This window comes from Schistocerca nitens, chromosome 11 (assembly GCF_023898315.1).
Source record: "Schistocerca nitens isolate TAMUIC-IGC-003100 chromosome 11, iqSchNite1.1, whole genome shotgun sequence".
In the NCBI taxonomy this organism is placed as follows: domain Eukaryota; kingdom Metazoa; phylum Arthropoda; class Insecta; order Orthoptera; family Acrididae; genus Schistocerca; species Schistocerca nitens.
The window spans coordinates 67,384,481-67,396,874 of NC_064624.1; the positions used below are offsets into that span (position 1 = coordinate 67,384,481).

Genomic DNA, 12,394 nt, shown 5'->3' on the forward strand with positions numbered 1-12,394 from the left:
CAGCTCTTGCTTAACTAAAAAGCTGAGTCACATAAATGGGGTAAAACCAGAAGAACAAATAGGCATGGAGACAAGACACCTGGCACATTATATCAACATGGAATAATGAGAAAGTTGAGCACTGGTAAGGCAACAAATTTAGATGAAACGAATTAAAACATTTTTAGATGAAACCTAAATCATTTCTTCCATAAGTATGTCCATTTTGAAAATGTTTCTACACAGCTCACAAACACCAAGTATGCGTAATTGAAGATTTATTCGATTCATTTTTAGCACTCTGGTAATTTGAGGTGTAAGTGGCAAGTGTCTGCCACTTGACACTCATCATCCCAGTACCAGTGTGATGCAATCTGGAAGTCAGAAAGAGGGAATAAAAAAGTTCACAATTGCAGGAAATGAAACCTGTCGGTTTCCATGGTTTAATCTTACTTTCACATGCCTAAGTCACGCACAGCAGTCCTCAGGGATGCAGGATGTTGTAACTAATCTCTATTGTATGTTAGTTTCTCACGACTGATGTTTGGGGCCCATGGGCATTGATGTGGAACTACTCTAAGAACTCCATGTTCTATGTGTGGGTATGGAGTTACAGCAGCAATTTCCTGAAACTACACCTTACAAGGAGGAGCCACAATAGGTTGCACTCTCACACAGTCAAAAATTCATATGGTGAAAGAAGCATAAAAGCACATGGACATTATTTTGTCATAGGTGTCAACAATCAACAGCTTTCAAGAAAATGACTGGCATAGTTTCTTTGTTACTGTGTCAGTTTGCACACATGGTGTTATACCTAGTGAACTAGTAGCATAGTGGCTGATAACAAGGGTTCAACTTTTTGCACTCCATGTCAAAATCTATTCATATGACTTTTTCCTTTTGTTGTCACAGAAGTATGTTCAATTTTATTTTTATACTACAAAAGAACCAGTGTATTCCCCAGGGTTGTATCTGTCACAAAAACAGTCAAAGCATAAAGAACTGAAACACCACCAGAAACATGCTAAGCCGTATATACCACACACACATTCTTTGGTGTATGATTAGGAAAAATAACTTCACTAACATTCTAAACATCTGACGATCTCGTGATAATTTCATGGAAAACCAAGCATATCAAAGTATTTTCTCAAAAGCTATTCATGCTTTCCTTCCCTCCTCTTCCCTACACCACACTCATATACTTACAATTCCAAAGATACACTCCTGGAAATTGAAATAAGAACACCGTGAATTCATTGTCCCAGGAAGGGGAAACTTTATTGACACATTCCTGGGGTCAGATACATCACATGATCACACTGACAGAACCACAGGCACATAGACACAGGCAACAGAGCATGCACAATGTCGGCACTAGTACAGTGTATATCCACCTTTCGCAGCAATGCAGGCTGCTATTCTCCCATGGAGACGATTGTAGAGATGCTGGATGTAGTCCTGTGGAACGGCTTGCCATGCCATTTCCATCTGGCGCCTCAGTTGGACCAGTGTTCGTGCTGGACGTGCAGACCGCGTGAGACGACGCTTCATCCAGTCCCAAACATGCTCAATGGGGGACAGATCCGGAGATCTTGCTGGCCAGGGTAGTTGACTTACACCTTCTAGAGCACGTTGGATGGCACGGGATACATGCGGACGTGCATTGTCCTGTTGGAACAGCAAGTTCCCTTGCCGGTCTAGGAATGGTAGAACGATGGGTTCGATGACGGTTTGGATGTACCGTGCACTATTCAGTGTCCCCTCGACGATCACCAGTGGTGTACGGCCAGTGTAGGAGATCGCTCCCCACACCATGATGCCGGGTGTTGGCCCTGTGTGCCTCGGTCATATGCAGTCCTGATTGTGGCGCTCACCTGCACGGCGCCAAACACGCATACGACCATCATTGGCACCAAGGCAGAAGCGACTCTCATCGCTGAAGACGACACGTCTCCATTCGTCCCTCCATTCACGCCTTTCGCGACACCACTGGAGGCGGGCTGCACGATGTTGGGGCGTGAGCGGAAGACGGCCTAACGGTGTGCGGGACCGTAGCCCAGCTTCATGGAGACGGTTGCGAATGGTCCTTGCCGATACCCCAGGAGCAACAGTGTCCCTAATTTGCTGGGAAGTGGCGGTGCGGTCCCCTACGGCACTGCGTAGGATCCTACGGTCTTGGCGTGCATCCGTGCGTCGCTGCGGTCCGGTCCCAGGTCGACGGGCACGTGCACCTTCCGCCGACCACTGGCGACAACATCGATGTACTGTGGAGACCTCACGCCCCACGTGTTGAGCAATTCGGCGGTACGTCCACCCGGCCTCCCGCATGCCCACTATACGCCCTCGCTCAAAGTCCGTCAACTGCACATACGGCACACGTCCACGCTGTCGCGGCATGCTACCAGTGTTAAAGACTGCGATGGAGCTCCGTATGCCACGGCAAACTGGCTGACACTGACGGCGGCGGTGCACAAATGCTGCGCAGCTAGCGCCATTCGACGGCCAACACCGCGGTTCCTGGTGTGTCCGCTGTGCCGTGCGTGTGATCATTGCTTGTACAGCCCTCTCGCAGTGTCCGGAGCAAGTATGGTGGGTCTGACACACCGGTGTCAATGTGTTCTTTTTTCCATTTCCAGGAGTGTATATGTATCAACCTGCATCATCTATGTAAAAAATATATTTATAGGGACAAAAAATTATTTCAAATACCAGAAGTTCACCACTTTGTCAAAAAGATTTCAATAAGGATATAAGAAACATAAGTTAGAAATTAACAGATATAACAACAATTTATGACTAAGTAGAAATTTACTTCTGCCACAACAGAAACAAGTACTTCGATTTCCCAAAACAAACTCGGATTTCCAGTTTTTTTACAGACATTCTCATCCACCATTAGGCACTATAACCACAAGAATGAGATTCTAACACAACCCAGGATGCATGCTTGGACAGCCTTATCATTCCGACAAAAAGTCTCAAAAGCAAGAAATCTTGACTCCAGTTCTGGTTACAGCAGTGATTTCCACGATTTGCTTTATATGTACACCAAACCAGCCACATTGAATTCCTATCTATATTCACATATGTAAGAAATAATTCTGCAAATATATATTCTACAACTGTTCCACTAGCTCAAAGTTAATACTTCAGCCCATACATTCTGAATTTTGCCTTGTTTTCCTCATTGTCCACAGGGGTCTAATATATTACTGAGAGTCTGGCACCATTTACCATCATAGCCATTACAATGAAAACCTGAATGCAAATGGACAGCTACAATTGTTATCAATTATATTATATCCACAACAACTGTCATATAAATGTACTTAATTATATACTCATTTAAATCCTAGAATTACCTCTTGATTCACACACTCCTGCAATTCTTCTTTTACATTTATGGTGGATGGGTAAATCTGGACCTGTGATAAGAGTAAAAATCTTTAATTGGTGGCTTAAGATGTCATGATTTTCAAATTTTTTATGAACTGTAAGTTTAACTACAGTACTCTTAAGAAAAATTGTTACTACACAGTTTAACAAGAATAATCATTTTATCACTACATTTCCTTCCGAGAGAGAAATTCCGGGTGACGTGAACTCAGTAAGATTTATTTCAAAGTGAAAAACTTATATACTTGAAAAAAGAGACAGCATTGGTCGTATATTTTTTATTATTGCAAAATCGATTTTCTGTCACTGAGTGACCATCTTCAGTGCTATATTGTATAACTTAAATTGGGATGCACTGTTATCACTGAGCTTACGGCGATCAATTTAAGTTATACAATATAGCACTGAAGATGGTCACTCAGTGACAGAAAATCGATTTTGCAATAGTAAAAAATATACGACCAATGCTGTCTCTTTTTTCAAGTATACCTGTTATCTGGTCGTAGTGCACAAGACAACATGGAGTCGCCAATCAATGAAAAACTTATGATAACACTCATAATAATGTATTTTAGCAGTTTTTAGGAAATTGCACTTCACACTTTTCCCTTTGCTACTATTTCATGTTTGTCAATATAAAGCCATCACCATACACCTTACCAGTAAATGTTGGAATAGCAATTACACTGGCATAAAACACACATTTTATTAAATGGAAAAAACATTCTGCTTTGCAACAAAAGTAACACACCTGTCAATGGTAGCATATAATCCCCCATTTCTATGGTTACTCCAAATAATAGTATTAACATACTAGAGGCAGGTGCAATACATCAAGGAACATCTGTCTTTTTTCAAACTGCTTATTTTCTGATGCCTAGGGTACACACACAAAACTATTCAAAAAATGAAAGCCCTAAATATGGGAAAAACAATTCTTGCAAAGAAGTAACAGAAATGTAATGAGATATTCAAGGTTCAAAGGATCAAAGTGGAGGGATACTCATCACTGCCCTGGTTTTCGTAGGCTGGGCTGACAGTGAATGTCCAGTCCACTTCAATTAGACACTGACTTATCCAGTTAAATAGTCAATATGCCCAGATATATTCTTGCAAGCTAACATTCTCATGCAAGTTCCGGCATTTGAGCTGGCACTGCTTCTACAGAAACTTACAAGACAAGTGAAATGAAGGAAGTAATAGATATTTCACAAAGACAGAAAAATCTGTCTCAATTTGCCATTAAATCTCAAGAGTATCACAGGCTTGAAACAAACATTTTGCTAGATTTTAAAGAAAACAAGCAAAAATTAAGATCCCTCATTAATTTCAAACACTGTAATTTACTGGAAGTTAATAGTGAAACCAACCACACTAGCTGTTAAAATAGTTTCATTAAAAAGTCGTAACCAGTTTTCACATCAGTAGAGATGTATGCTCGTGTGATCTGTACAAGAAATTACAATGGGTTTAGAAATAGATGTGTCCTACCATGAAGGACCATATATCAATGTGAGCTGGGTTCTGATACATTTCTTCACTTTGTTCATTCTCAAGATTAAACTGACTGGAATCATGCTGCATCTATATGAGAAAGGAAACCAGATAAAACAGTTAAAATTTCTGACTTAAAAGCAATTATGGGAACTAACTAAAATCACCACATTAACGTGTCTTAACTTTGGAAGAGAAGTATAATAGAGCCTCAAACATCTTACCATGCTGTAGAAGTATGCACAGCGTCAGTGTTACCAATACTAATGGGTCAGTAGAATGAGCCACATGTGAGATGGCACTAGTGCGAGTCTTTGATTGAATTGATGCTATCTACGACAAGAAACATGGGGACTGGCTTTACATTTTAAATGGTTCTTCTCAGGATTGCAGTGATTCTCTGGGGGAGTTTAATAAAATGTGTGATAATATCCAACTCACCATGTAGGAGAGTGGTGATGTGGCTCTCTCCTTTTTGTATCTGTCCATCAGGATTGATGATAATACAGCCAGCTATGATATATACACTATTTCACACCTAGTAATTCAAAGCTCCTCTAACCACACACTGTGGAATATAAGAAGGTGGCCTCCTGGGCATTGCTTCACAGACCACACAGTGTGTCTTTGTCATGTGAAGCTCACGACAGAATTTATGATAATCCAGTTTATAGCATATTCAAATGGCTACAATGCAGACTTCATCCACTGTATTAACAGAAATGTGTTGCAGAAAATGAACATAGGGTATAATAATGTGAGCTGCTCTGCATCATCTAGTACATCAATTATGCTCACCCCAATATGTAACAGGGATTATAGTGATGGTAAATATCATAGGATATCTTATTATGATATTACTTCTAGTAAGGTTGCTAAATAGCCGGTCTCTAAGAACATATTTCTGGCCTGTTTTGTCCCAAATATTAGTGGTCTAAAATTTAGGCTTAGGGAGGAGACAATGCAGGATAACTTTAAATCATAAGGTATGCATTGCAACAAGTGTGACAATTACGATTCTAATATATAGACCAAACAGGAAAAAGGATTTGACGTATGTTTTAAAGAACATAGTAACAGTGCAGGTTCAAGGTCAGCTTTAAACACCCATTTACATGAAACAGGCCATTCAATTACTAGCCTCCATTCAAATTTGTAGGTGCTGCACTATGAAAATCAGGGTACTGCACTCAACAACCACTTTTAGCATGCTATTGATATAACATATGATGAACACTAAGACTTGGCTCTTAGCATTTACTAAGCCACATCATGACTGTTTAAAAAAGTAAAAAAACTTGAGTACTCAGCTCAAATTGATATATGGCATTTGATGTTAGGACACGTCTATTTTTTAGAGCTATTGTAAATCTTTAATGCTTCAATTTCTTGTACAGATCACCTGAAGATTTATCTCCACTGATGCAAAACCGGTCATGGCTTTTAAAGCAAAGTATATCAACAACCATTGCTGAAAATTTATACACCATGTGCAATTTAAGTTGCAGCTGAGCTACTTCTAATATGATACATTAAAGTCTGATTAATATGTTAGCAGCACATCACATGATTAAATTTTGTGTGTATATTAAAAACAAATAATAAATTAGTATGACAGCAACAAATCTGGACTGGGAGTGTAAAGATGTGTATGCTAAAAAGCACTGAAGACTTTTGATAATGATTACTGTAGCACTCTGTAATTGAATAATTTCAGCACAGCCACAGTATCATTCCTGTGGGTGTAAATGTAGCATGATGTTGACACATTACAAATACCAAATAATATTTTGTTTGCAGTAAAAGCAGGTGATATAATTTAAAATAAAGAAATCTTATTCTTCTGCAAGTTAATGAAAGCCATTCATTTTCACTGGTGGAAACGAGACAATATGATAGAGCTACTTTTTTGGCTTTCACTCTGCATAATTTAAGAAATGGTTATCTACTTGGAGACTACTTGATGACATACATTTCTGGGAAACAATGTATCGGATAGAAAATACATTGATAGTATGTTTCAGGAATGAGAACTGCCACATATGCATTTGGTGTGACAATTTACAATAAGATATTGGTCCGAGGAATAGGAATCACTGCTTCATAGTGGGGAGGTTAGTCAAATGCATCTGTTTATGATACAAAACATACACAGACTAAAAATTAAGTTTTATGTGCTTTTGAAATTTAGGTGTCTTTCACTTAATATAATGTGCTAAATGTGTTCTCAAGGGCCACAGAAAATGTTCAGTCCACCCACTGAAGCATCACAAGTTGTGAGAGAAACTTCCATGTGGTATTTCAATAATTTCTGAGGTTCCAATCCACAGTTAACCAGTGTTCAAATTGGCATAATTGGTATTCATAAATTCTACAGCTTTCAATTAATCTTATAAGACTATTATTTTAGGCTAGGGTTTGTTTCACCTATCAAATTGTAATGAGGTTAGTTTTAATATATATTTAGCAGAAAATGTGAACCTGAAAATCTCATCAACCTGAACGGACCCACATCATTACCAAAATTGTAAAAACAAACCACTCAAACCACTCACAAAAATGCAATACGCGTAAAATAAATACTGTAACAAGGATTCAGCTATTCTCGGGACATAATATTTGTTGGTTCTGGCTATCAAAACCAAACTGTCACGGCATAATCCCAAACACGTACCATACTATACTACAGACCAGTTTGTCACCACATCTTCTATTCCAAAACATAATATATAAGCAAAATAAATATTGCCAGTGTTGCATTATATCTCTGTACACATATGTCATATGCCATATCATTCCACCAAGGATTAGAGTCAGAGCCTGTTACCAGTAGGTTCAACCCACACTATTACAGAAATTGTAATCTATCAGTGTGCACGCAAACAGTGCTGTCAACCATTCATTAAGCTCCAGTAAGAAATTTGTCTGAAATGTAAATTTACTGACATCCAGTTTACATATTCAAAGAGAAATGCTAAAAAATGGTTCAAATGGCTCTGAGCACTATGGGGCTTAACACCTGAGGTCATCAGTCCCCTATAACTTAGAACTACTTAAACCTAACTAACCTAAAGACATCACACACATCAATGCCTGAGGCAGGATTCGAATCCGCAACAATAGCGGTCGCGCAGTTCCAGACTGAAGCGCCTAGAACCGCTCGGCCACACCGGTCGGCAATAGAAATGCAAATTTACAGATTAATATGAAACTTACTTATCAGAACAGTGACCACAGTGAACAGCTCTTCAAACTTACTTACAAAAATGGGAAATACGGAAGCGTCCGATCCCGCCCGTCTGCTTTGACCCATGACGTCACAAATATGGCGGAAACAAAAACACACACACTTTCCACAAGAAGCCTAATGACACTAACGGGACAAGCGCTGGAAATGGGGTGTTTTGGGTGGAGGGCAAACTAAATATAAACAAATTTAGACGCCTTGCGTAGCTACAACGTGTAAGTGAAGACAGCCGTGCATGAATACCCACCCACCTCCCCAGGGGTCGTAACCCCTGCAACCCATAGAAGATAAAGATGCTTCAGTAGCTGATTAGTGTTTCTTGCCTTTTTTTTTTTTTTAAAATCGCACGGGATAGAACGAACAGACCAGAAAGATAAATATAATAAACTAAAACAGAAATTGGAGGAAACATAATTAAAATAAGTAATAAGTGTTCTTAAATTAAAAAAAAAATCTCACGAGATAGAACGAACAGATCAGAAAAGTAAATAAAATAAGATGAAACCGAACTGGAGACAGCCACACACAAACCAAACTCCGCGCCGTCATGACGTCACACACAACACCCTTACGTCACGGGTCAAAGCCGACGCGTGGGATCGGACGCTTCTGTCGACCCCAAAAATGTTTTATGTGAGCAGTAATCATGTAATGTTGATAAAGAAATCACAAAAACATTTCAACTTAAATTCTCAATTATTTGAAGTAAGCATACAGAATAAGAGCACACTCCAAGTTTATGTGTATGTATTATCAATGTCACTGAACAGTGCATTTCGAAGTTCTCTAAATTCTAGTAGACATTTGATCTACTCTATTCCTTTTAGTCCAGTGAAATTCAACGCAAATCATAGTTTATGCAATCTTGTGAATTGTTATGTATGACAAAAATATTATCTGGAATACACCACATTATACATACTTCCAGACATATGACAATTATGTTTATTTGCTCCAAATAACACACAGACAACTTAAAGAAACACTGCTAAGACAAACAAGGATACCACTTACTGTGGAGTCTGGCAAGGTTGACACCTCATCTGTTATTTCTGTTTTTATCCAGATAATGTTTTTCTGGTCCATTTCTGCAGTTCCAAGGCCCTGAAAACCAAGGGGCCAGATAAAAACAATGGTATTCAATATCCATTGTCACTAAGAGATAAATCTCAGAAACAGCATTTTTTACTCCTACCACAGCACGAGTCATTGCAGAGGAAATAAATTGGGGGAAAAAAAAACACACAGAAATAGCATTAAGAATGCATCTCTCATGTTATGAAGGGTCAGAACATGCTATCTCAAAATGTCAACAGAAAAATCACATGCAAACAAAGATTTATTGATTGTTACTGTTTCTTTGTGCCAGTGATTCATTGTATACTACAGCTACAGTACTAAATGCAGTATGGGAGATGAATTTTGTAGCTCTCCATCTGAATTGTAACTTCAGCAATATGACCATGCAAACCAACTAACACATGTAACGTGAACTTTGTAAATAAGACAGTTTACTACACTAAAAATATATTTTACAATAACGAGAAAGTTTAAAATGAAGGTTGCAGGCAGACACACTTAGATTGTTCTCATGTTGTACAACCATCTTTTATCACTGTAATTTTTGTCCACAGTGTAGCTCTTCCTGGACCAATTATTGTTGTAATGTTCTTATGCAGAAGAACTTGATAGCAGCTCACTCTGAACAGCCTCGCAAATAAGAGCTAGAATGTCTTCTATTGGATCCTCTTTCACCCCCATATAAACAATACTTCTACATAAACAGTAACTGCGGGCATTTATGTCTTAAGTATTCAAGCATACAATTTCAAACGCTACTGTCTGTGTGAGCAATATTCCATATCACAACATCGCTCTTTCTATCTCTTAACCAACATCATTGTATCTCAGATGATTTGCAAGTTGATATTAACATACTAATATAGTAAATGTGCGAGATTCACTTTCTGCCATCTTTCAGCCATCACAAAGTATTGAACAATGTTTCCCACTTTCACCGGAAACCACAACTCAAGGAAACTGTTGCAAAAGTTGCAGAAATACTTTCCTTTACGAATTCAAGAAGGATAAATGTAGAGATCTAGCAGGCACTTTACATGATGCTATAAACCATCGACCAAATATCTCCCGTAACTGATGTACAAAATATATTCTTGATGTACACCAGAATAAGAATAGAAACACTACCTTCTACGCTGAAATTACAAAACATACATTTCACGGAAAGTAACACAGAGGTTATGTCAAACTAAACATAACCTAAGAAATTACATACGAAATTCACACGCTGTCCATAACCATCATCAAAGTCGCAAATGGTTATCCAATAACAGCAATTCAATACGGAATAAAGTTGTTTTCGGGTATTCAGGTTGTATCACGTTAAATTAAAACAATATTGACAATTCACCAGTTCCTCGGAGCATATTCGCACCTTGTTTTACAAGTCCTATCCAATTACCATAATAATAATAACAAAAATGCTGTAACACTCGTGTTCCAAAATAAATTTTCGTACTTTCTTCCCTCATGTTAGTAATTTCTTTTTATTTATTTATTACCTGAAGGACGCAATTTACAAATTTCTGCAATACACATTACACAAGATGGCTGCTACTAAGCACCTCACTTCAAAGATATTTTGACCTGAACGGTCGTCCAGAAAACGATCTGCGCAAATCACATTTGAGCAAACAGTTCGTTGCGTGTCAACAGAAGATTTGCGCAGAAATGCGTACGGAAACTTCGAACTTGGAGGTTACAGCGAAACTGCTCAGATCTGTTCCTACAAAGCACATCTGGGCTGACAAGTTGGAGCATGTGGGCAGGTGATCGCTGCAAATAATCAAATATGGTACGAAGCGTAAAGACTCATCATTCATCATAAGAATGAACCTCATGTAAACATTACACTATGTATTCTTCCGCGTTTGGAGGAATCTCATTGGATTTCGTTTCACGTAGAGCAGAAGCCAACTGCCAATCTGTCTCAAGTACAGTGAAGTACGAGGACACGTTTTATGCTTTGCGTTAGTGTGCGTTTACACTGCCTGCGACGCGACACGACGCGATGCGAGGCATAATGGCCAAAGCGATGCAATGCGATGGAGCGTTCACATTGCACACGATACAGCGCGTGCGCGCGCGATCTGGCCAGCAATTGAGCAGTCTCGGCACGATGTCGTGTTTCCTCGACCCAGTAAATTCTTTTTTATTAGAAAACAGTGCTCTGAGAATTCAACGCAGTCGTGAATGGGTGCATGAAATCAACAAGGAGAGGAGGGCTTTAGGAGAATTTCATCATTTGTACAGTGACTTGAGAAAAGATGAGGATAAATTTTGGAGTTATTTCAGAATGAGTACAGAGACACTTGATTATATAGTGTCGTCTGTTTCAAATAGATTACAGAAGCAAAACACAAATTTCAGAATGGTTAATACCCCTGAAGAGAAAGTTATGATCACCATCAGGTAAGTACAATATTAAGTTTACAGCAATCATTTTATTATGAAAAATTTGCAAATTGTGATAGATTCAAACTTTCTTTTAATAAATTTTGACATAGTTGACAATGAGAAGTAAAATACATCACAGTTCACTCACTTAAGAATCAAAGTTTTCAGAATCTTGGTGGCTTGAAATAACAATGTCATCAGGTTGCATTTCAGAAATGACTATTTCATTCTGCGGATTTCCAGCAATTACGATTTCAACTGGATTTTCAGGTGCATAGGGTGACGTCAACGAATGTGCAGCGGAAGTCGTTGATTGTTCCAATTCTTCCAAAAGAACCTGCTGAATTTTTATCCTGGCTCTCAACTGAGCTGCTGGTGATAGTTTTCGCATTGCTGGCAGCAAACTCACTACAAAATGATAGCTGTCATCTTGCGTTTCTGATTTCGACATTTGTTGCTCAATTAGCTTCAACTTTTGCTTCTCTATATTAGCAACTCAGTTTGTCGATTTCTTGGATCTCTTGTTTTGGTTTGTGTGTGGGGTGGGTGAGGGAGGAGGCATCGAAACGCTACCCTCTGAACTTACAGACAGTCTTGAAGAGCTGGCTTGGTTGATTTCATCAGGTGAAACACACTCTCTCTCTGTAAGAGCTGGTGAAAATGGTACGTCGTCGTGTGCGTCGTCGTGTTGCGATACTGTACTTTTACTGTGATGAACATTAGTCTTCATCTTCCGGGGCGTCATTATGTCAGTCAGGAAGGTCATTAGCTCGTACCACGGCCAATTGTATTGGA

General features: G+C 39.0%; 1 protein-coding gene across 3 annotated transcripts in view; it reads right to left on the reverse strand.

The window, feature by feature from the left end:
* The window catches only part of LOC126212924 (zinc finger protein 99-like), a 245,526-nt gene extending 234,691 nt beyond the window's left edge, over window positions 1–10,835 (reverse strand). For all 3 annotated transcript variants that reach the window (XM_049940429.1, XM_049940428.1, XM_049940430.1), the window contains exons 1-3: window positions 10,705–10,835; window positions 9,137–9,226; window positions 3,348–3,410 (exon numbers count right to left, since the gene is read on the reverse strand). In XM_049940429.1, the coding sequence (XP_049796386.1) occupies window positions 3,348–3,410; window positions 9,137–9,208 (135 nt within the window). In that variant the 5' untranslated portion in view covers window positions 9,209–9,226; window positions 10,705–10,835. The remainder of the gene's footprint in view (window positions 1–3,347; window positions 3,411–9,136; window positions 9,227–10,704) is intronic.
* Window positions 10,836–12,394: the final 1,559 nt, after the last annotated feature.